Below are 26289 nucleotides of genomic sequence, written 5' to 3'. Positions count from 1 at the left end.
TTGGGTGTTTTGAAGTGAGGTTGTACGAGGTACCTATCAATAGTCAGTGTATTACCTACAGTAGATGACGGTCGGCACGACCCCAGCTTGGAGAAACAGACAGGAGTTACCGCACGGGAGCAAAGCAATGCACTGCTGTGGACCACGTAAAAAAAAAGGCTCACCTTAAAAAAAATCAATATCAAGTGTGCGCTATATTTAGACTATTTTCCCCGCTTTACCTTGCCGTCAGACAGCCCTTTCCGACAGGGAACTGAAGCCGTTTTATCCATCTATGCTCTCACCAAAGCTACCAGACTTCATTAAAAAAAAACAGGAAACTAACCAAAGTCACACAATAACACAAACAAACTCACTGATCGAGGCAGCGGTAGAGCAGCAACCTTTGTGCTCTGCGAAGCAAAATTACTGTTTGTTTTTTTTCAATGGAGACTTGTTGCTTTGGCGAGAGCGTAGATAACAGCTTCAGCTCCTTGTCCAAAACATAGACTATGTAGCTGTCTGACGGCAATGTAATTCAGTGAAAATGGTACAAATATAGCGTACACTTAAACTGATATTGATTTTTTTCACACAGCAGAACATTGCTTTGCTCCCGTGCGGCAACTCCGGTCTGCTTCTCCAAACTGGGGGCACGCCATTAAGAATATCGGTAGAAATAGCCAATCTTGTCGCTGATGGTATTGTTTACTTATATACAGTAGGTCATATAGAAGCATCAGTATTACATTGAGACTGTTTCATAACCAGTTGAAAGTTCTTCATAGCAACTTTAAATTAACAATTATAGATAAAATATCCAAATGGAAATGCCTATTTTGGGTGAAACCAGTGAATTTAATATCTGACGTACTTCATCATATTGGTGCCATAAAGCTTTCCTGGTCGTTGATTTGCAACATTGTCTGCAGTGGCCTAATATATCCAGAGATATTAAAGAGATAGATAGATACCTCAGTCTAAATAATATAGCAGATTTCTGCTGTTTGACAAATCTTTATAATTGCACAGTATATCGTCATAACATCCAAGCCTCTGTCCTGGTACAATTTGTGATATTGAAAAGTAAGAGAAACGTGTATAAAACTCTGACTAAATCATTCCGTACCATGAAATATCACTAAAGTAATGATCTGCCTCGAGCTCTTAATGTGCATCCATAAAACAGTAGCAATGTTGGAGGTGTGGTTCAGTGTCTGGAATGACACCCTTAAACTATTTGAGACTTTTAGGAAGGGTTAATTTTTTGCTGTTATCGTTTGGATATTTTCTTTGCAGACAGCGGTAGATTTACTGGTGCTCTGTGTTATAAATAGGATCCCATTTATTTCCTCTGCACAGTTTAGAGAATAGAATATTATGAGCGAAAGTTAATTGCCCTGTAAAATATGTATGAATCCATGAAAAGTTTGTCTCCCTCAATATCTTCATATTGTTTTTCATCACGGCATAACTTCAGCCGTTATCGTTCCGGCTCAGGCCCCTTCAGGAATTGTATACATGTCTTGTTGTAACACATCACAGTTTCATTACTGTAACTGAAATTAAGTGTCACTACTAGAATAAAACACCTTAGGTACTGGCAAAGCTCCGGAGACTCATCCTCAACCCCACCTCCTTCTGCGGGATGCCGACAATTTAGACCGCACAATTGCATTTGGAATTCACATGCAGTTTGATGCATCATCTTTTATGAGAAACATCTCTCCGTTTTCCACCTAGAGGGGGGGCTGAGCGGGGCGAGGGTCCATCAATCAAACTGAGCGACACCGCCGAAATTATCAGTCACTGCCGAGCATCCCGAGTTTTGAGCGAGAGAACAGGACCTTTTTGTTTATCAGCCAAGATTCAGCTGTCTGTTCAGCAGCCTCGCAGCAAGGGCAGCCAGTTGATAATCAGATCCTCAGTGTGTTACTCCTTCAAAACAGGCAGCGACAAATCTTCACGCCTCTAACAGGTGAATGGAAACAGAGTGTTCGGGAGTTAGTGCTAATTTCAGAGGTTGGTGCAAAATGAAAGAGAAAAATGGTCCTCAGAGCTAATTTTGGATGTGTATTGTCTATGAAAGAGCTGGCTTCAGTAGAACTGATTAATGGGGATAAGTTAGCGAGTGTGTTGCCCTAAAATGGTGATTAATGACCCTGGCTTGTCTGGATCTGATAAAGCCTTTGAGGTATTTGTCAAACCCTCGCAAATCTATTTTTTTTTTCCGTGTGTGTGTGTGTGTGTGGTTGTTGGCGTACACCGCGGGGAGATTCATACCTGTCCGAAACACCTTCATCTTGTTTTTATCTGACTTTAGATAAATGTGTCATGTCTTAAGAGAGCAGAACATTGTTCACACACAATATTGGCAAAGCCGTTCATTTATCCCCTCAGACTCATTTATCATTCATTATTAAGTGAGGGCATTATATATGTACTAGAGCTGTCAAAGCTAACGCGGTAATAATGCCAAATTTGTTTTAACACCACTAATTTCTTCGATTTTGAGGTTGTAGCGGGCTCAGTTTTAAAGCAAGAGTGAAGATACTGGCATGAAACTAGAAAAACCTCCAACTCTCAATCCGTCCAACTCTCCCTCAAAAACGGAATTCACAGACTTAACATTCAACATTGTGGTGTCAACATGTACCGTTTTTCTTTTTTTTTGTTTGTAGCTAGGGCTGTCAAAGTTAACGCAAATTTGTTTTAATGCCACTAATTTCTTTAACGCATTAACGCAATTGATATTACAGAAGCTGTAGAGGGATCCGTTTTACCGGTATCATATGAAACTAGAACACCTAATGAATCCATCGGTACCATACATGTCATACTAGCTTGTTAGGAAGGAGGCTAAATAACGCTCCAAACTTGCGCTAAATTTTAGGGGGAAAAAACTGGCATGGCCATTTTCAAATGGTTCCCTTGACCTCTGACCTCCAGATATGTGAATGTAAATGGGTTCTATGGGTACCCACGAGTCTCCCCTTTACAGACATGCCATCTTTATGATAATCACATGCAGTTTGGGGCAAGTCATAGTCAAGTCAGCACACTGACACACTGACAGCTGTTGTTGCCTGTTGGGCTGCAGTTTGCCATGTTATGATTTGAGCATGTTTTTTCATGCTAAATGCAGTACCTGTGAGGGTTTCTGGACAATATTTGTCATTGTTTTGTGTTGTTAATTGATTTCCAATAATAAATATATAAATATATTTGCATAAAGGAAGCGTATTTGTCCACTCCCATGTTGATAAGAGTAAAATACTTGACAAATCTCCCTTTAAGGTACAATTTGAACAGATTAAAAAATGTGCGATTAATTTGCGATTAATCGCGATTAACTACGGACGATCATGCAATTAATCGCAATTAAATATTTGAATCGATTGACAGCCCCTAATATGTACACTATGTGATCTATTTTACTCGTAAAGAATTCTCAGATTCAGTAACTTTTCTCACAGCTTCCTCTTAAGCTGTACACACGGTTGCTTTTATTAAACACAAATCCAATTAAGAGTTTGACACTCTAATAGGATGTTTGATGCACCTTACCGGTACTGCTGTACGGTGAGTTAATGAACTGGATGGCACAGTGTTTAGGGGGTCACCGCTCAACTGGAGATCAACCTTGTGAAAAGGGTGATTTCTATCTGAAATAAACAAGAGCCGTGCCTTTTCAGGTCTTGGCCAGGGTGACTCCTGCAAGGATTTTCTGCCGTTACCTATAGTAAAGTAAAGAGTTTATGGACGGAGAGACGTTCTATTCTCGGAAGAACAGAGGGTGGGGGGGTGAGGAATCGAAACAGCTTCACGTTTATCTGGCATTGACAGCTGTGCTGACTTAATGAAGGTTTGTAATTAACATGGATTTCCGCTAATGTTCAGGGCTTTTGTCTCTTAAACAGAAAGTATTAATCCCATTAGTTTGAAAGTATGTGGCAGACTCAGTTGAAGCCCACAGACTCTTTTGTTTAAGAGTCAGACAGTGCATAATTTGGTGTTTTTTTTATAAAAATTGTGAAATGTTTAAAATGTAAGTAATGAGTATTCTGTAGCAGTCTATTTGCTTTTACCTCAAAAAACCCTGCTTTAGATTGAAAATATATATATTTCCAAATGCAATATAGATGTGCTGTCATCTTCTAATGTTTCCTTTAAACGTCCTAAGGTTGAATTTATTTGCATATTCCGTATACCCAGCAGTCCCCATCCTGTCCTTTCTGCCTCGGTGTCCTTGTCGGATGTGAATTCCCTCCCTAATTTGAAAAATGTCTCCTGGCTGCAGATTGCTTCAGAATTGTCTTAAGATTTTGTCACGCCTTCGTGAGTTTCTCTTTGCCAATTCCAATCACCTTGCCCATGATGAGAGAGCTTAGTGTTGTAAATATAAATGCCAAACAATACAAATTAGATTAAAAGACGAGCACCTCACACACACCCCCCCATCATTTTCATTGTTTGATTTTTGGATGAAACTGATTTTCTAATAAAAAAAAAAATCTTCATCTCCACCTCTGTAGGCAATGTGGAAATCAAATTATGATAGATTTCGGTTTGCACAGGACACTGAGAATTAGAATCAGGTTTGTTTTGCCAAGTATTTACATACATGGAATTTGACTCCAGTTTTATGCAGCTCTCTCAATGTACTTACACAGAATATAAATAAATCCTAGGAACAACAATGACCAACAATAAAATAAGAATACAATAATTAAAATAAAGTGCCTATATACAAGTCAAGTGTTCTGGAAGTTATAAACAATACAAATAGTGCTAAGAAATAAATACTGGATGAATACACATGGACTGGATGATTATATATAGTATGTACATGTGAAGATGAAGGATTTTTGTTTATAGTGACAGATATGTACATTTTACAATATGTACATAAAGTGACAGATGATATACATATTACATAAAAATGTGTATTAAAGACTGAATTATAATCTAAGAATGTGCATTTAAGAATGTAAATTATAATCTAAAATGTTCAAAAATGTGCATTAAAGAATGTAAATTGTAATCTAAAAATGTGTAAAAATGAGCATTAAAGACTGTAAATTATAATAAAAAAATGTGCAAAAATGTGCATTTAAGAATGAAAATTATAATCTGCAATGGCAGCAGCGTATATTTGGTGATGAGGGGAGAGTAGAGTCTCAACATCATTCCCAGTACTAAACTGTTCTGTTTCCTGCTCTGAAGCCAGTTTAGTTACATCCTCTACCATCTGACGTCAAGCACTTAATTCTCCAGCTGTTATTTACAACTCACAGCGAAATGTTAATACCATATTGCTCGTGTCCTTCAGCTGGATAAGGGGCTGCTTATGAATGCAGGCGTGGTGTTGTGTGTTTTTCTTCTCTCTATTACACTTGTGCTTCCCAGGAGGACAGCTTGCTGATGTGCACATCTCGGTTTGACAGCCTTTCGCTTTAGATTCATTGAATGCAGCAGTATTAAGGGTTTGTCAGGTGGATCCACGAGCACCGTGCATGATGAATGCACCGTTTATTTAGATTTATGGAGATATTGATGCAAAAGAACAAAAAAATCATAACATCTATTTTATTTCATGTTGTGTAGTGTTCTCCACAAATTGGGTTCTGAAATTTCCTTTTAATGAATTTTAATTTATACTGCAATTACTCAGATGGCAGCCTATATATCAGACCGGCAATACGTCGCCCAGAGTAGGCTTGTGTGACCACGCCCCCTTTTGGGGGAAAACAATCCCAGGTCCCTCATAGACGGCAACAGAGTAAACAGAAGAAGTTGAAACATGTCTCCAAACTTCTACTTTAAACAAACCAGTAATAGTAATATGCAGAAGAGTTGCTGTGTAGTTGGTTGTACAAACAATAAATCCAAAAACACTGATCTCCGATATGTTCCCCTGCCGTGTCCTAAAAAAGATATAATAGAGGAGCCTTATGGCTTCAAGGAAGACCAGACCAGCATGGCTTTATGGCTCCAAGCTATAGACCAGACCAGCATGGCTTTATGGCTCCAAGCTATAGACCAGACCAGCATGGCGTCATCGCCGAGGCTGCGCTCCCTTTTGGAGGAAATAACTCACCGTCACAGGGGAGAAAATGCCGCAACGCCGAAAAGCTGTTGTGTGGCGGGTTAACCGAGGCTTTCACACTGAGATTTGAGGCACATACGATACATGAATATTCACTGTCAGTGTGCTAAATGGCTAAATGATGCTGGTGACAGTGACTAGCATGGCTAGCTAACGTTAGTTTGAGTGGGAGGCTGGTGTCATACATTAACGTTATCAGCAGCATCCAACTAAATCTCAGCCTATAGATCAAACAGTTGTCTGTTAACAAGTCGGTTATGTACAGACAACACTAAGTCTAACGGGATTCAATCAGATATGTAGAGATGTCTGGATCAGCAATATCCGGCCACTGTGTTGGACGGGGGAAGATTGAAGGGGCATGGTGGCGATCATTATTAAAGGTCCCATATCGTGCTCATTTTCAGGTTCATACTTGTATTTTGTGTTTCTACTAGAACATGTTTACATGCTATAATGTTAAAAAAAAAAACTTATTTTCCTCATACTGTTGGCCTGAATATGCCTGTATTTACCCTCTGTCTGAAACGCTCTGTTTTAGCGCAATTCGACGGAACTGCGACAAAATTGCAACAGAATTGCATTGCTAGGCAACAGCTTGGGTCTATGTGTAACTTCTTGTCAGCTGATGACATTCACATACACTGCAACCAGGAATAAACTGGGACAAATTTTGAATGTTTACGTTTAAATCTGTGTAAAGGGTCTAAATATTGTATATTTGTGAAATCACAAATGGACAGAAATCCTGACACCTTGTTTCAAACGCAGAGTGTCTGAATACGGGCTGTGTGTATTTCCCTGTGGATTGAGCGTTTCAATACTTTCACAGTATTTATATAGGACTTAAGCCTGCTTTATAATAAAACAAACATGAAAATCTCACTTTTTTTATAATATGGGACCTTTAAGGTATTGCGAACACTCAGGTTCAGGCAAGGTCGCAAACTAATTGTTAGACATGTGTATAAAACGTTTGGTTAGCAAGGGATGCATACAAATTTGTCTATCCAAATTTACGTCAAATTGAATTGAAGTCTATGGGATCTTCGGTTGTCTTTCACCCAAAAGTATTTGCGAAGTACCCGTATGTGCCGGTCTGATGCATTGTGTTCTTTCAAAGGCACAAGATCAGATATAGTTCATCATTGAACCTAAATTGAAAGTCAGAGGAATACTGTGTTCCTTTGTTCTTGACATCAACACGTTTTTTCTCTTGTACTGAAAATGTGTCCCCATTACCTTAATCTGTATCTCTAATAGCATCTGTGTTTTAATCCTGTTCAAGATAGGGCTACTTAGCGGTATCTGCAAATCAGATTCATTAACACATTTAAATTGCTGATTGATCTTTTACTGAAAAAAGGGTTTATTTTCAAGTTGAAGGTTACACAAATGCAAACACTGCTCTTGACTTCACAGCCCTCCGAGCTTCGTCGTAACACAAACAACTTACTGTCAGACGCTTTTTGTCCTTCAACTCAGTGATAATAATTTGCTCGCTGTAAGCGCTGTTTTATTCTATATTCTCCACTGGAATCTCTAGTGGGTGATTATTTCAAGAATATCCGAGCAGTTGGTTTTATGTCATCCCGAGTGAATATATTGCTATTCTTGTTACCCGACACGACCACAAACACATAGCCTCGTGCCGAAAACTTGTAGAGCAACTGTTCGCACGTGTATTTGTTTCTCATACCAGTATTGATTTTTGTGTCCTTTCTCACTCACAGGATTATGTTGTTACGGAACAATACTCTGAGAATTGTTAACTCCAGCCGAGCGGATGAGGGGAACTATGTGTGCCGGGCGGAGAATCAGCTGGGCTCGGCAGAGATGACTGCCATGCTGTGGGTAAAAGGTAAGTGATGCCCTGGGGGCCTTTATTTTCTGCCAAATTAGCACAAGTCGGCCACCAGTAAACAGTCCCCAATGTCATCCCCCTCACCCCCCCCCCCCACCCCCACCCCCCCCTACACACCTTTGCTCTGGTGCCAGGAAATTTATTGTGCTCGCTCAACCGTGAACCAAAAGGCTTCTCACATTCAAGAATCATATTACAAGGACACAGCGTTAAAGGCCTCGGCCTCACAGATGCACTGCATGCAGGCTAGATCAGAGACAAGCAGGGTATTTATCCGACAAAAGGTGAGTGTGTTTTTGCCCAAGTTGGGCTCTCGCTTCTCATGATCGCTCCGGCAGTGATGTCACAGTCGAATGCAGCTGCTTGACGCTAGCTTTTGGTTAGCCTGAGGTGACAGTGCAGCAGCTTTGTGCTTCCAGAGGCCATGCGTGTGGAGCTGAGCCCGAGCAGAGTGGAAGTGACCGTGGGGGAGAGCGTGGTTCTGAGCTGCAAGGCGACACACGACACGTCGCTGGACGTGGTCTTCCACTGGTTCTTCAACCAGAGACCGATCAACTTTCAGCAGGATGGCGGCCACTTTGAATACATCCAAACAGTAAGAGCAAGAGTAAGAGCAAAAGTAAGACTTAGAGTCAATTTATCATATTGGTTATGGTCCTATTTATTTATTTATCTATCTATCTATCTATCTATCTATCTATCTACCTGTCTGTTTGTCTGTCTCTCTCTGCACGTCCGTCATCCATTGTAGCTCTATTTGTCTGTATAATTGTTTGCCTGCTAAGTGTAAACAGATGGCTGTTTTCTTTATCATTTAATTGACTCCTTGCCCGAGTTTGTTGATCTTCCACGTCGACATATTGAAGTCAAAATTATGTTGCTGTTTCCATTTGCACCTTTTATGTAATGATTTTAAAGTACATATTGCACCAAACATTTGTTACATCTGCAGAAAGAATCCGTTCCGCTGAAGGTCAGACCATCATCAAAGACCTGCATTGAATCACATAATCATGTACATCAGAGTCTAGTCTATTGTTTTGAATTTGCACCTGTGAAATTGTATCTTTTTGTGAAAATGAAAACACAAATAGAGGCTGACTCATGCTGGCTTTGAAAGATTAATAATGGTTGAAACATACACAGCAATGATTATGAATGAGAAATAGGATGGAAAAATAATGACAAATGAAATTATACAAAAATTTTAACTTGAATTTGTTGAATATTTCTGTTAATGTGCATTATTGTTGTAGATATGTAACGTCTACACAGTATGTAGCAGCTGTCACCTTCCTTCATCAAAATATGGCTTTGTAAAAACATGGTCACAGATCCAGTCCCAACAGCTACATACAGTAATAGTCGGGTCCCTCCTGAGTCGTACCCATTCTTCCAGTCTGTCTGTTTGACTTTAGTCATCTAGAATAGGTCGAGGGATACAAGGTCAAGGATCCTCTGAGGAAGATGTCGTATAAATTCTCCCAACAGTGGGGAAAAAAAAAATCGACACAAACAATGAGGCATTCCACATTCGCCTCCCTAAAACATCACGTTTCATTGTTAACCACGTCATTTTAACCTGCACCTTTTAACCTTTTATAGGTGCCGGGCAGCTATGCTGCTAGTCCCTCTTGTTTTTGTCAATATTATTCATCTTCTTCTTCTTCTTCTTCCTTTGAAATCTGCCTTCCCATGAGTTACGTCCCTCCTCCGTTTAGGGTCCAGGGGATAGAGGGAGTAACAAAATCCATTTTAAACCCAGGAATGAGGGGGACTGGGCACAGGATTGCGTGCTAAATAATTATACAATTTACTAACAAAAATATGAAAAGTGTACAAACACCAACTTAAAACTACTTTCTAACAGGAAGTGTGATGTTATTATACAATTAAACAAAGGAGGCAATAACTAATCTTAAAGCACTCAAATTAAAGCTACTGCTCAACAGATGCAGTGAAAAACGACCAGGAAGTACTCAACTTAAAATTACTGCTCCATAGAGGCAGCAAAAACAATCAGGGAGTAGTCAACTTAACACTATAGTGATTAACACACTCTTAAATAACTCAACTTAAATCTACTGAGCCACAGATACAGCGAAAACAATCTTTAACACTATGAAATAACACTGCTGAATCCAGCACACTCTATATAGTCAACCACTAAACACACGGTATGGAATGCTGCCGTTTGGCTCGCTGGCAACTGTATGCTCCTCTCTCCCTCTTATCCTCCCGGCCCTGATTGCCGATTAGCTGCAGGCTGCGTACCTTCATCCACTGCAGCTGCACAGGGCGGCACCTGAGTAGACAGAGAAGAGGGCACAAAAACACAAGATACATGCAACACAGCACGAAACGTAACACCATGCATGAAAACAAACTAAACTTGCACATAGGTCCAGTCCTCAACTGGCTTCTGTGTGGTAATAGTCCTGATGGTGGCGTTACAGCAAACGCCTAAACTATGAAACTTTGAAAATTCATAACAAATCAGTCATACATGCGACAACTTTACAACTTCTATCAAAAATTGTAGGCCCAAATGAGGAGAAATGTTAATATGCTTCAACCTGGCAGGAATCATGAAGTCCATCACTCTGTTTTCCTTACAATCCGTGAAACTAATTAACCCTATCTCCTCCCACATTTTTTTCTTCTCAAAGTCAAACCAAACTTGCTACGCTGCATTGTCAGACTGTCCTCCATAAACCATCCAGCCAGATTTTTAAATGATGAAAAATTAATGATTTTTTTGTGTAAACAGTACTGTACACAGCTGCTGCAAATTCTCGCTAAAAAAAAAAGCTCCATTGTTCATGAAAATGAACGATAACATTTTGAGGTCATGGTTAGGGATGCACCGATACCGATACCAATATCGGGTATCGGGTCCGATTCTGTGCTCATGTACTCGTACTCGTTCTCGCAAAACGGCACCGATACCACTTTACAGCAGCGCGTCGTTAACCCTCGTCACCATCTTTCGGATCCTCACGCTCCACCTCTCCGACGGTGCGGGAGAGACGGGCCGGTGGTGCGCCCGACTCCGCTAGGCCGGGATCCCACCTCAGCCATTGCGCGCCGGCCCTCACTTTCATTGCACCACGGGGTTTTGCTTGCACCCTCTGACTAACGCGTGCGTTAGACTCCTTGGTCCGTGTTTCAAGACGGGTCGGGTGGGTTGCCGACAACGCCACAGGCCCCTGGCGCCTTTTTACGTGGGCCGAGGCACGACGTGGTCGGGGCCCCGGTCGACAGTCGCACCGGGAGCAGGGAGCCCCGTCACGGTGCGGTGAGGTCCTGGCGGGGAGCGCTGTAAAGCTGCGGCCGCAAGCCAACTTCACCTCAACCCTGGCGATTGCCTCAGTCATAGAGTGATGTTATAGTGTGAAGTCGTAGTGTGAAGTGATGGTTTTCCCCGGGCAGTAAGCTCACCAAGATAGTGACTTAGTGTCTGAGGTTGTGAGTTCGAGCCCCCTTTGAGGCATAACGAACATGCTAATGCCTTCAAGGATTTATGATGATGGACCGTCCTGTACTTCTCATTCGTCTTCCTCCTCTTCCGTTTTTCATCTTCCTCCTCCTTCTTCCTCCTCAGCATCATCTTTTCCCCTCTCCATTATACAGAAAAATCATTAGTGACTAAACCATAAAATGAAGTTGAAAACAATTTTTGCAAGAGAGCAGGGAGTCCTCTTTATGTCACTATTCCTTTATCGGCAGTGGATGTTAAAGTCACATCTGTCCTGATGTGTCCTCTGCCACTACCCATGCTCAGGAGGGAACGTATTTGCAGTGACAATCCTTTACAGGCACAACAGATTCCTGGCTGATGCGTGGTTTGTAATTTTAATCAGGTTTCGTACTAAACAGCTGCCTGTGGACCTCGCATTATTCCCAGCCTTGCCTTAGGCGTTTCTCATTTCAGCAGAGAGGAAATACGGCTAGCTGAAGAATGTATTAGCAAAGCAAGCACCTGAATTAAACAGGAATCTCTCAAGCCACATGAGCCTCTACAAGATGTAAAGGAATCACACATTTTCGTGTCAAGCACTTTTAGGCTTGCTTAATACCTAACTTTTTTTTGTATTATTCTTTTCTTTCCAATTGCAGCAGTCTTCCACAGTGGATCTGATGATTAGGAGCATTTTGTTGAAGCATGCTGGGAAGTATGGCTGCCGGGCCCAAACCAGCGCTGATACTGTATTTGCGGAGGCTGAACTTCTTGTCCGAGGTGAGCCTGTTAGGTGTCAGTGCGCCAGTACACTGTGACGTCTCGTACACTCTTTAGCGGAGGCGGTGACTCACTGCCCCCCCCCTCGAACTGAACCACTGTGCTGAATCAGAGTTTGCTTGTTATACAGAATTATTCTTGGCAAGTTTAGTCCAGTGGAAATGGACCCGATGACAATCACTACTGTGAAAGAATGTTAATGTTTCCTGTGAATCTACCGTGGAAAATTGGCTTCAATTTGTTGCAAGTGCAGCAGCTTCGGGAAAGTTCATTACATCAGACATTAGAATTTCGCTCCTGGTTGAGACTATTCCCACGTTATTGCCCCGCTTTTGACCTTTTGATCTTGACTAATTTTTTATGGTCACTGTGAGAATGGCTGGACAGACGGTCTGTCTGCATGAGCAGGTTTAATATGCGCCATAAAACAGATTGGCTGAAATGTCCAGTGATCAGATTCTGTGGCTGTTTTTTTATTGTTGCTGATAGTACTGTAACGATTATTGTCTAAACAGCTCCTGGTCATGTTTTATAGCTGTAGTCGGTAAGTATGAGCAAATATGATAAAAAAAGTTATTTTTTATAAAACTGTCACTATGTTCCTCTGTGTCTTCCTAGTGCTCCTACTGGCATTTGCAAGATTTCATTGCACCCGAACGAAAACAACCAATCAGAGCCGAGGAGCAGCTTTCAATCACTGCTAGCGAACCTCGCGAACTCTGATCAAACTCTTAAACTAGGCAGCGCTGATCAAATAGAGTGCTACTGGAATGAGTCCTTAATACCAGAAATGAGTTAGCATTTTAGCCCTTCAGGTTCCCTCGTCTGGAAGTCAATGGGTTTTTAGTTAGGTGCTTGAAATAAGGTCTGTGGTTAACACAAGCTGAAGAGATTTTAACGTTTTGTTCTACGACATAAAATGCATCAATGAATATCCCGCGCGTGAATTTTGATGCCTTTATTTCTAAAAGGCGGTTGCTAACAAGTAGTGTATACTCACACTCATGTGACCGCAGTGTAGTTCGTTTATAGCCTAACGTTAGCTTTTTACTTCAAAAATTAAAATCATAAAAGTGGTGTTCATTTGTGAAGATTATCTTGCTGAACAAAACGTGTAAGTATCATGAATGTGTGTTTGCCACAGAAATTATTTTCTGCAAAAATCCAAAACCCAATGGAAAATTCCCATTGTTAGCGACGCTAACTTCCTGGTTGGCCGACAAAAATACGTCATCTCTGGAGCCCTCTATATGAATCAACATTCTATTACTGTAATGCCTATTTCTCTCCTCAAATGTTTTCAGAAACATATTTCAGAGTACTGTTTAGCTGTAAAATGAGAAAATTTGTGACCCGACCACCATGTTGAAAACAGTCGAGCCAATACCAAATCACCGCCCACCAGCCAGAGCAAACTTTCTCATTTTACAGCTGAACAGTACACTACAAGATGTTTCTGAAAACATCTGAGGAGAGAAATAGGCATTACAGTAACAGAATCTTGATTGATATTTGATCAGCGATGTTTAGTTTGATAGTTTGATCGGAGTTTGTGAGTTTTGCGAGCAGTGATTGACAGCTGCTGTAGAGACTGCTCGGCTCTGATTGGTTCTTTTCCTTCTGGAACATCAAAATCTTGCAAATGCCATTAAGAGCATTAGGAGGACACAGAGGATTTATTTTGTTCCACAAAGTTACCGACTCCAGCTTTAAAGCTATGACTTCTTATATCCTAGACAAGATCATTTTGATTGACTTTTTATTTTAAGTTTAATGATTGTCTAGTAGGGCTCTGCAATAATTCATATTCATATTCTAGAATTCATGATTCACTGACACAAGTGAAGTTAACACTGATAAAAAACAATGTTTTTTGTTTTGCATGTTCAATATTCCCTAACAAATTGACTATAGTATGAACTTTTTTTTTTACTGAAATCATTTTAGGTTATTTTTATCACAAAATATTCATATTAATATATTGTGACCTTAACTTCGGCCATATAACCCATCTCTAGTATAGTATTTGATGGATTTAATGATTAACATTACAGTAAGCACTAGTATAGAGGAGGATGGCGTTGGGCACACTAAAAAGAGGGCACTGTTCCCATAGTGACACAAAATGCATCTTTAATGTCCCGAAATGCAAATGCACCTTTCAGTACAACCTTCTAATGGGCACTTTTTGGGGACACAGTACATTGCTTTTCATTGAGCTGCACCAGCTGCCAGTTTTTCATTTACAGCTGTTCCCCCTAGAGTCCTTAGACGTTTGCTGCTCTTGCAGATTACATTTACTTCTGAAGACCGAGGTAAACATATGTTCAGCTGTATTACAACACAGGAAGGTCTACCACGCAGTCATGCTCAGCAGAACTAGCAAACTGCCTCCGAAAACCCCAAAAAGAGCGCTTCAATATCCCCGAATCAGCAGGAAACCGTTGGCAGCAGATGTGTCAGCCCGGTTCACATCAGTATGTCGTGTTCTTGTCTGTTGTTTGTTCGTGCAAGGATTACAACAGACAATTGATGTTGTCACCATATGCACACAGCTGCACATCCATTAGTGTATCTAATAGCAACAAAACATGATGACATTCCTGAAGCATCGGTGGTTGAGCCGTTCAACGTTGTAGTTTAATCTGTCTCTTAACCCTGTTTTCCACCAGGTCCTCCTGGACCCCCCGGAGTGGTGATAGTGGAGGAGATCACCGATACCACGGCAACCCTCTCCTGGACTCGTGGCCTTGACAACCACAGCCCTATCAGCACCTATAATTTACAGGCCCGCAGCCCATTTTCATTAGGCTGGCAAACTGTCAAAACAGGTAATCAATAAGGAGCAAATTGCAGCCTCTAGATCTGTGAGGTTAATGTGGGGCCGTATACAAAGGCCTTAATCCTGCCCAAAGTCATGGACGGAGATGGCGAATCAGCCCAATAAAGCACGGTTACCGCTGTCAAGAGACATTATTAAAAATTCTTGTGGCAAGGTGCTTTTACATATCAACACAATCAGACTTTTAAAGGGGACATATCATGATCATTTTCAGGTTCATACTTGTATTTTAGGTTTCTACCAGGGCTGTCAAAGTAAACGCAATAATAACATGTTTACGCAAATGTGTTTTAACCCCACTAATTTCTTTAGCGCATTAACGCAACCTGCAATTTTTAGGTTTCAGTTCTAAAGCTAGAGAGAAGTTGCGAAGGAGGCTAAATAACGCTCCAAACTTACGGCACATTTTGGCGAGGAAAAACTGGCATGGCCATTTTCAAAGGGGTCCCTTGACCTCTGACCTCAAGATATGTGAATGTAAATGGGTTCTATGGGTACCCACGAGTCTCCCCTTTACAGACATGCCCACTTTATGATAATCACATGCAGTTTGGGGGCAAGTCATAGTCAAGTCAGCACACTGACACACTGACAGCTGTTGTTGCCTGTTGGGCTGCAGTTTGCCATGTTATGATTTGAGCATATTGTTTTATGCTAAATGCAGTACCTGTGAGGGTTTCTGGACAATATTTGTCATTGTTTTGTCTTGTTAATTGATTTGCAATAATAAATATATACATACATTTGCAAAAAGCAGCATATTTGTTCACTCCCATGTTGATAAGAGTATTAAATACTTGACAACTCTCCGTTTAGGTACATTTTAAACAGATAAAAACTGTGCTACTAATTTGTGATTAATCTCGATTAAATATTTTAATGGATTGACAGCCCTGGTTTCTACTGTTTGCTTAAATGTTCATAAGACACATTATTTTTCTCATACTGTCTCTGTCTGAATATACGTGTATTCACCCTCTGTCTGAAACGCGTCTGAAAATGTGACATAGGAAGGGGAGCCAAATCTGAACGGCTTGTTAAATCGCATGTTTTCTGATCTAGGCAGCCCACTAAAAACTGACTGGGTTGTCTCATTTCACAGTTTGTTTCCAGATACCCAAATGGATGTGGTATGTGATATGTCCCCTTTAAATCCAGAGAGTAATGGATCAAGTGGCTTACTCAGTTGCTCGGGAACCAATTCTTTTTTTTCTCAGATGCCTGTTTAAGAAGTTGAAATGCAGTTCTCTTCCCAGCTGTCGTTTTATGTTTGAACTTGGCTGTTGTTCAGAAGAGCTTAGCGAAAAAAAGTCATTTGAGCAGAAATCAAATGTCATGGCTTTGAATTTTATTCTGTGTCACACCAGCGGTTGGTGGGAAATTAACCTTTTGGGCTCGAATTATAGGACGTACCCATGTTCATTTAGTATAGATGCACTTTCACTGCTTAAAAATGAATTAGCTTCTTTTTTTTCCTGTACCTTGACAGGAAAACCATCAATTACTATCACTTAGCGTTAAAGGATGAAGGCTTGCTAAGCATTGTGTGTAATCCATCTTAATATGCCGTGTGATAATAATAGCAGAGTTTAAGGTGCGATAATGATTCATCCCCACAGATATATAAATCACACTTTGTATACACTCCTCTCACATCGTGTCTGTTCAACCCACATTTAATTCGATAAAGCACAATTAGGAGTCTGTGATGCATTGTCAGTGTTGAACTTGTTACGATTAGCATGAAGGGGATCGGGCTTTTAGCTTTCCACTCCTTGCAAACATAGTTATCAGCTCATGTTTGAAGAGCGCCATGCTTGACAGAGTGGTCTCATCGTGAGCTGCTTCGGATGATAAGAGCGTAAGCTCCTCAGCTTCCACCCCGAAAGTTGCCTTAGTTAGCATAGAGAGAGACCTCTGGTTCATTTGTGACACGGATATGCTTTCAGTCAATGTTTGTTTGTTGTTGCAGGATCAATATTGACGGAGCTTGATTATGGCAGCTCTGAAGAAGCTAGATTAGTCGTGTTACCTGCTTGTAATTCTGTTCAAAACGCATTCATAAATCTTGACTTTTTTCACTCCCAGGATTGTGATTTATAATTACATAGCTCTCTAAGTCCTCTGTAGATACTGTGAAAATTGATTGAAATCAGCTTCCCTCTATGTAATGAGTTCCACTTCCTAATGTGCTCTAAAGCTGCGAATAAGCTGTTGTTCAGGCATCAAAAGATCATCATACCAGGTTTCAAGTAAATTGTGTATCGTCACCACCTGGTGTAACAATATGCCAAGTCACAGTGAATGTGGAGAGTCAGTGTGATACTGTGCTGTATTTAACAACTCAGACAATGGGCTATATTTTTTTGTTTTCTGGCTCTGTACTCAAGCATACTGGATTTGAAATGAAACAATGGCTATGAGGTGAAAGTGCCAACTCACAGCTTTCGCACACAGGTGTGAACATTGTAGCTGTTATCCCTTAGTTTTAGGGAACAGAAAGTAATTGGACAGTCTTAAAGTCATCGTGCAAAGTCATCATATTTAATCGTATATAATCCTTTGCAGTTAATGACTGCCTGCAGGCTACAGCCCACAGACATCAGCAGATACTTGTGATGCTCTGCCAGCCACGTCCCCTTATTGCTTGTTTCAGTCTGGCCTTAAGCAGTGAAACACCTGCTCGGTTGGTTGATTGAGGTCAGGTGACTGCCTTGGCTGCCGCTGAACTTTTCGAATGTTCTGCCATAAAATGAAAAACTCCCTTGTGAGCGCTAAACACCATTGTCCTGCTGCAGACTTCCTATTTAAAGGTCTATGATTCCTACACTCTTCACTCAAAATGGATCTGAACACTCTCAAACACACTTAAAGGGGTAGTTTGGGTGTTTTGAAGTGGGGTTGTATGAGGTACTTATCCGTAGTCAGTGTATTACCTACAGTAGATGACGGTCTGCACGCCCCAGTTTGGAGAAACAGACAGGAGCACCAGCTGTTGCTGTGGACGGGGCCGGCAGCAAAACTTTTTTTAGCCTCCTTAAATAAATGCTCACCTAAAAAAATCAATATCAGTTTAAGTGTACGCAATATTTAGAATATTTTCACCGCTTTACCTTGCCGTGACACAGTCGTTTCCAACGGGGAACTGAGAAGCTGTTCTATCCATCAATGTTCTTGCCAAAGCCACCAGAATCCATTGAAAAAAACTGTAATTTTCCCTCGCAGAACACGGGGGTTGCTGGTCTACCGCCGCCTCGATCTGTTAGTTTGTTTGTGCCATTGTGTTTTTGGTTTTATATATGCTTTGGTGAATCCAAACTAACCAAAGTCACAAACTAACTGATCGAGGCAGCGGTAGACCAGCAACTCCTGGGTTCTGCGAGGTAAAATTGCAGTTTTTTTCAATGGAGTCTGGCGAGAGCATAGATAACGGCTTATAGCTGCCTCATGGCAAGGTCTACCGGCGAAAGTATTCCTAATATAGCGTACACTTAAACTGATTTTTGAGGTGGCTAAAATATATTCTGCTGCTGCTCCCGTCCACAGCAGTACAATACTTTGCTTCCGTGCGGTAACTCCTGTCTGTTTCTCCAAACTGGGGGCGCGCCGACCGCCATCTACTGTAGGTAATACACTGACTTCGAATAAGTACCTCATGTAACCCCACTTCAAAACATCCAAACTATCCCTTTAAAGCTGTAAATCTGCACTTAAGGCAGTGCATGTCTTGACATAAAGTGAACAGAAGTACAGGAGCTTTTATGTTGTTCTTGTCCTGATTAAATAAATACATACACAACTACTCTTGTCTGCAGACCCAGACCCAGTGACAGGGGACATGGAGTCAGCCATGGCTGTGGAGCTCAACCCCTGGGTGGAATACGAGTTCAGGGTGGTGGCCAGCAATGCGATCGGGACCGGAGATCCTAGTGCACCGTCAAGAGGAGTTAGGACTAAAGAAGCAGGTAAATCATTAAGCCGTCAACACTGGATACACACTACATTCACGTCACATTTTGACAGACAGAAGCAATCAGCCAGAGTCCAGAAACTTAAATAATATACTGATGATTTATTGTAGCTAAGAGAGCTTACAGTAACTGGTGCCTCGATATGACACTTCATGACAATGTTATATTCCCATTGTTAATATACTCAATTTTAATTGGGCAAAAGGGTGGGAAATAAGCTGCTTACATGAATTTTAACAAGTTTAGTGTGTCTGCTAAAGCAGCCTGTCCTTTAATGCCCCGAGGCAAAGACACAGCAGAATGCACCATTTATGGGGAGCAGAAATTGACTGAGACAGTCTGGATCAGGCGTGCCGCTTCGCTAACTGCTCCTTCTCGTCTATAAAATGCAATAATTACAAAGGTCAGTGGTCATTTGGAAGTGGCTTATTTAATCTGTCCTATCTCTTCAGCATAATTAACAGACTAATTACTGTATCTGCACACAGTTGTGGTAAATCATCCTTCAAGTTATAATCTGTGATCCAAATGTCAACAAAAGAGTGCAAAATTCAAAACACAACACAGAAATCTGCTATCATGCTCAGTTTTGATTGACAGGTATTTTAATGCAGACACAAACACCAAATAATATCTGAGTTTTTAATGTTTTCTGATGCTGTTAAAGGTTTGTTTACTTCAGCAATGTAATTGAACACATCACTAAACAGTGTTTTATTTTTCAGTTATGATCTGTTGCCTCAAAAAAATGCATGTTTTATCATTACTTAATTAATAAAATCCAAGTTTAGCACAAATATATTAGGTCATAAATTGAGGTTTGACTCTTAAAGCACATGGGCTACTATCTGAAAAGTATTTTTTTCTGTATTTTCATCTTTTCTTTCTTTCAAAAACACATTGAAGTGAGTTTTTTTTTAAGTGTTGGGTCAGTGATGCATTGTTAACCTTTCTGCTTCACACAGTCCCGTCAGTGGCACCAGCGAACGTTAGCGGAGGGAACGGCCGCAGGCACGAACTGGTCATCTCGTGGGAGGTAAGGGTCCTCTGCCAAACTGCCTCTGTAGCACAAGCGTGACAACATACAGACTTAGGCAAAGTTGTTGGTAACGTTCCGTTAAAGAGAGAAAAACCCACAAAGGTCACTGAAATAACTTGAAACTGACAAAAGTAATAATAAATAAAAATTCACTGAAAATTAACTAATGAAAATCAGATATTGTTTTTGAATTATGGTTCAGCAGAATCATTTAAAAAAACAAACTAATGAAACTGGCCTAGACAAAAATGATGGTAACATTAACTTAATGTTTTGTTGCACAACCTTTTGAGGCAATCACTGCAATCAAGTGATTTCTGTAACTCTCAATGAGACTTCTGCACCTGTTGACAGGTATGTTGGCCCACTCCTCGTGAGCAAACTGCTCCAGCTGTCTCAGGTTTGAAGGGTGCCTTCTCCAGACTGCATGTTTCAGCTCCTTCCACAGATGTTCAATAGGATTTAGATCCGGGCTCATAGAAGGCCACTTCAGAATAGTCCAATGTTTTGTTCTTAGCCATTCTTGGGTGTTTTTAGCTGTGTTTTGGGTCATTATCCTGTTTGAGGACCCATGACCTGCAACTGAGACCAAGCTTTCTGACACTGGGCAGCACATTTCGCTCCAGAATGCCTTGATAGTCTTGAGATTTCATTGCACCCTGCACAGATTCAAGACACCCTGTGCCAGATGCAACAAAGCAGCCCCATAACATAACCGAGCCTCCTCCATGTTTCACATTAGGTACAGTGTTCTTTTCTTTGGATGCTTCATTTTTGCGTCTGTGAACATAGAGCTGATGTGACTTGCCAAAAAGCTCCAGTTTTGTCTCATCTGTCCAAAGGACATTCTCCCAGAAGCTTTGTGGCTTGTCAATATGCATTTTGGAAAATTCCAGTCCAATGATTTGGTGTCCTCCTCGGTTGTCTTCCATTAAGTCCACTTTGGCTCAAACAGTGACGGATGGTGCGATCTGACACTGATGTACCTTGACCTTGGAGTTCACCTCTAATCTCTTTGGAAGTTGTTCTGGGCTCTTTGGTTACCATTCGTATTATCCGTCTCTTCAATATGTCATCAATTTTCCTCTTGCGGCCACGTCCAGGGAGGTTGGCTACAGTCCCATGGACCTTAAACTTCTGAATAATATGTGCAGCTGTAGTCACAGGAACATCAAGCTGCTTGGAGATGGTCTTATAGCCTTTACCTTTAACATGAAGGTCTATAATGTTCTTTCTGATCTCCTGAGACAACTCTCTCCTTAGCTTTCTGTGGTCCATGTTCAGTGTGGTACACACCATGATGCCAAACAGCACAGTGACTACTTTTCACCCTTTAAATAGGCAGACTGACTGATTACAAGTTTGAAGATACCTGTGATGCTAATTACAGGACACACCTTAGTTTAACATGTCCCTATGGTCACATTATTTTACATCTTTTCTAGGGGTACCATCATTTTTGTCCTGGCCAGTTTCATTAGTTTGTTTTTTAAAATGATTCTGTTGAACCACAATTCAAAAACAATATCTGATTTTCATTAGTTCATTTTCAGTAAATTTTTATTTATTATTACTTTTGTCAGTTTCAAGTTATTTCAGTGACCATTGTGGGTTTTTCTCTCTTTAACGGAACGTTACCAACAACTTTGCCTACGTCTGTAGGTGCAAGAACATAAATGTCACAGTGGGTCTGGTGTTTCCGTTAAGCAAACTCAGATGTTTGTTGAATAAACAGGAGTTAATGGAAGCTTTTATTTAGTCTACTCACTTTAGAATAATCTTTGCAGTTTCCTGTTGTATCTAGGAATGTCAACAACATGACATTCAAACTGGAATGTTTTCAAAGCTCCTCAGCGAGGATATAGTGATGATATACGTACATTATATCTACATGCTGTATGAGAGGGGCTTCAAGGTCCTTGAAATTCAAGATGCTTACTTTACAGAACACGCTTTCTCTGGTTTCTAAAGAAACTGATGCAGAAACTGCCACAGGTCAGGCATTAATTATACTGGAATGATAATTATTAGGAAGAGTTCACCCAAGATTCCAGTATAATTTGAAGACCCAGAATGTGAAACTTTGCCATCTGTACTCTAATTAAAATGCAAAAATCAATGCCATCCCAGTCAATAGATTAGATCAACAATTCCAGTGCTAAAGATGCCTGCTTATAATACACCCGCCTTGAATGTCAATGTGTTGCATTATGTAGACAGAACCGTAGTAAAGCAATCTAAAGATGTCACTAGTTCTCAGAGGGAATGCTGTTGCTTTCAACTAATCCACAGGTACACAGACATGGGTTTTGGTTTTTTTGCTAACTGATTTGTAAATAGGAGACAAAGTTTGAAATGTATCTTTTTTTTAAAGGTCACCTATTATGCAAAATGCACTTTTCCATGTCTTTTAAACATCAATATCTGTCCCCAGTGTGTCTACAGGCCACCATAGTATCATAAAAGACCATCCTCTCTCTTTTTCTCCTCCTCCGTTTGTCCGGAAATGGGTGCAGAAAAAAATCGCTTTTTTTCCTTCTCTTCTGACGTCATTAGAGAAATGCAAGCCATGTAAGGGTTTCCTGGTCGAACCAGAGAGAACCTTCAGTAGCTGACCCCGCCCCACAGCGCGTCACTGTCTCTCCTCCTCAACCTAACTTGAGCAAAGTCTGCAAGAACCAGCAGAACAGGCTTCATGTACTCCCATCATCTAAATATAACATGTTCTTTCACAAAGGCTTTATGTAATTACACTGTTTAAACAGATGATATTTATATATTATATATATTTGATGTCATGCATGTAGCAGAATACAGGTAGTAAATAGTGACTTGTAAGCAACACAACACATTTCTGTTTCACAGTCAAACTTTATTTGAGTTGACAGATGACAATATTAATTATTCACAGCATTTGTAATCATCTCACCTGTTAGTTATGTTAACATGGTACAGGAGAAAGTCTTCAGCTCTGGTAAACTATGGTAAGCTAAGCTCCGGTGGTCTGTAGTCATGGTAACACAGAGACAGCTACTATTGTAAATAATATACCATTACTCTGATCTTCCATACATTTATCTTTTAGCAGAAATAATGAACTGACTACTGTTTCACATCTTCTATTTTCCACCCTGATGGTCGCTGTGTTTACACACCGTCTCATAGCGGTAGCATGTAGCTAACCCGTTAGCATGTAGCTACATGCTAACGGGTTAGCTCTGTATCTCCCATCTGCTTTCAGCTATTTGCTCTCCTCTGGGATGATTCTGTCGGTCATTTCTCACAGATGGATCTGTAAAGACAGACGTAAAACAGAGTGTATGTTTACGGTTTACAGAGTTGATGCATGAGGTAAACACTGAGTTAACTAACAGAGCTATAAATAGTATTATTTACCTGAGAGAAACCGTCAGGAAAACCTGGAATCTGGACCGCAGATGTTCATCATGTGTCGCCGATTTCTGATCAGATTCCTCCGGTAACGTGCGCTGGGTGAAGTTTCTGGTTTATAAACTTTAAAGTGGTTTATAAACTTTATTCTAGCTGCTATCTCTCCACTCGTCTCTCTCCACTCGTCGCTCTCTCTCTCTCTCAGAGAGAGAAAGAGAGAGAGAGAGAGCTGCTCCGGGAGGGAGGGGGAGGGTGACGCTGTTGTTGTTGAGGAAGTTTGATTGACAGAAAACGCTGACCAATCAGAGCAGAGTGGGAGGAGACAGGCTGTGAATCAGTGGTTTTCAGACAGAGGCTGAATTAGGCTCTGAGGCAGGCAGACTCAGGCTGCAGTATGAGAAGAATAAAGGGTTTTTTGAACATTGCAGCATGTAAACATGTTCTAGTGCAACATTAAAATACATCTATGAACCTGGAAATGAGCATAATATGTGACCTTTAAGTCTGGGTAAAGTAAAATCAGAGATTTGTTTCTAAACACATTATACATGTTAGAAAATAATTCCTGAAAAATGTGTAAAGACTGAACTTTATAGTACTGAATTGTGGAGTTAGACTACTTTAGTGTTCAGGGAGTTTTGGGTGGGCCTGAAATAGTGGCTCGATGGAGCCATTCTTAGCATTACTCCTCCCCTAATACTATATAAAAACTAGAGCGCATACAGTAGCATCAGTGATTCTCCTACTCAAGCACGAGTTACAACACTTATTTCCAACAGCCCATGTGAACGTGCTGCGTGCGTGTTCCAGGACTGGGTTCACTGGCCAATAACAGCCAAGTTAGTTAACTTGTGCTTACATCATAGGCTCCGCTGCCTACTCCTTCACTACTGTTGAAGCTGTAAAACGGTGGATAAATAGTTCTGAGTGTCACTCACAACCCCGGCAGAATGACTCCTTTAAATATCAGAATTTGATGAATTTGGTCCGTTAACATTTGGAAAGTCTAGAAGAGCCGCATGATTGCATTATTTTGTCCCCATTCAAGTTAGCATAGGGGCTAAACCGGAAGTTAGCCGGATGTCTCCAGTGCTCATGCTCTGCCCATAAAGCATGCGCATTAACATTCTGCAGAAGCAGCAGTGGGATGTAGGGCTGTCGCAATAACCACAATATTGCAATACCACGCTTTAGACAAGCCAGCCGCAGGGGATGGCAATCAACCGCTATGTTCACATTTTTTTCTTTTTTGATTTCTTTGCATTTTTACACTATGCTGCAAACGGCAGCAGCATGATGAGGCACATAGCCTCTATTCTGCGAGTGTCGCCGAGAGTTGAAAAATGTTGCCAAGAGTTGAAAAATGTTCAACTTTGTATAACACTATGCTCGTCAAAGTGCTGAAAACAACAACAACGAAGGAGAAATGAACAGACATAGACCGGGAGGTCTATCCTCTCTCCCTACATGTTTCAGCCTTCCTTTCATCCAGAGCAAGCGCTCTACATTGTGCCAACGTGTTTATTTCTGCGGATATTCTGTATCATAGCAAGCAGACGCAACCAAAGCATCTCAGCTGGAAAAAAACGCTGCGCTTCATTGCTCTTCTGTTCTCTGCATTTAACAAGTATTTAATTAGGTTTGAAATTGTCATAATCAACAATATACCTAATAATAGCACAACAACAAAGCTTATTTATATAGCACTAAAATCAGGATAAATTAAATAATTTGCAAAAATAAAAAAATGCAATAATATTGCATATCGCCCTATAGAGCCAATCATTATAACCGCAGGGGAAATTCCTTCACCGCGACAGCCCTAGTGGGATGGCCCAAATGAAGTGTTGTATGTACTGTAATCGTACATATGTAATCAACTGTACATATGTAATCAACCCTCATGATTGGCCGTGGTTTCAGAGTCTTCAGCGGACACGACTCCAGCATTTCAGAGCGGAGAATATACTGCTTATTTTCTTTACAATTTTGAAACCTAATTTTATATACTTGGCGGTGGTGTGACAAACTCAGAACACATATTTATTTTGGGCTTTTCCCAGACTCAATATTTCATGGAGTCACCTCTGTCCTTAACCTTTGGCTCAACAAAATCCCCCTGTGCAGTGTAGTTCACAGTCCCTGTTATCTGAAACAAATAAACTCACCCACCTATAAAGCCGGTTTACAGTCATCTGTAGCATCACAATAATGATAATAATACACATGCTGAAGTCCTGCAGGCCAGACTGAAGAGAGATAATATATATACAGAACATTATTCACATAAATGCTGATTTTGCATTGTGTGATTTATGAGTTTATTTTGTATAAATGTTGATCCTGTAAGCCAGTGATTCTCAACCTTTCCTGCTCGTGACCCTCTGAAACAGAGCCGTGCCTGTGGTATTGAAAAAACCCAGGCACAGAATGATGACTATTTTTAGGATTTTTACATAATTAAATATGAGCTGAAACCTATAGTTTGTAAACATTCATCATTTAACTTGAGAAAATGTTACTCTACAAAAGAAATGTGAGAATAAATGTGTATGTTAAGGGAATTCATCACCACCCGCCCGCTGCTATGAACCCGCAGGTTGAGAATCAGTGTTATAATCCAAGAGTGCAAAACAAGGTTCCCTGTAAACGTCCGTGCTGAAACAGCTCTGCCAATGTTCCCTTAGGAGTTTAACTGTCACCAAGTAATAAATCCTGCATGTGAATGTGACTTAATAATCATGTAAAGGTTGTTACTGCATGTGCCATTCATTAAAAACCTTCACTTTTTGTTGCCTGGGAATACTTGTCAAGCATTATTAAGGGGGATAAAGCACGGTTGATGGACGACGCGA

The 26289-nt window shown here is 40.7% G+C and overlaps 1 protein-coding gene across 6 annotated transcripts in view; it reads left to right on the top strand.

Annotated features, from left to right (window-relative positions):
* cntn5 (contactin 5) overlaps window positions 1-26289 on the top strand; it is a 179035-nt gene that overhangs the window by 138474 nt on the left and 14272 nt on the right. For 3 of the 6 annotated variants that reach the window (XM_074640432.1, XM_074640436.1, XM_074640437.1), the window contains 6 exons: window positions 7822-7949; window positions 8372-8571; window positions 12072-12192; window positions 14865-15023; window positions 18850-18999; window positions 19971-20041. In XM_074640432.1, the coding sequence (XP_074496533.1) occupies window positions 7822-7949; window positions 8372-8571; window positions 12072-12192; window positions 14865-15023; window positions 18850-18999; window positions 19971-20041 (829 nt within the window). The remainder of the gene's footprint in view (window positions 1-7821; window positions 7950-8371; window positions 8572-12071; window positions 12193-14864; window positions 15024-18849; window positions 19000-19970; window positions 20042-26289) is intronic. The other 3 variants (XM_074640435.1, XM_074640434.1, XM_074640433.1) reach the window with 3 other exon arrangements.

This window comes from Sebastes fasciatus, chromosome 7 (genome assembly GCF_043250625.1).
Source record: "Sebastes fasciatus isolate fSebFas1 chromosome 7, fSebFas1.pri, whole genome shotgun sequence".
NCBI lineage: Eukaryota > Metazoa > Chordata > Actinopteri > Perciformes > Sebastidae > Sebastes > Sebastes fasciatus.
This window is presented reverse-complemented; position numbering and strand designations above follow the sequence as displayed.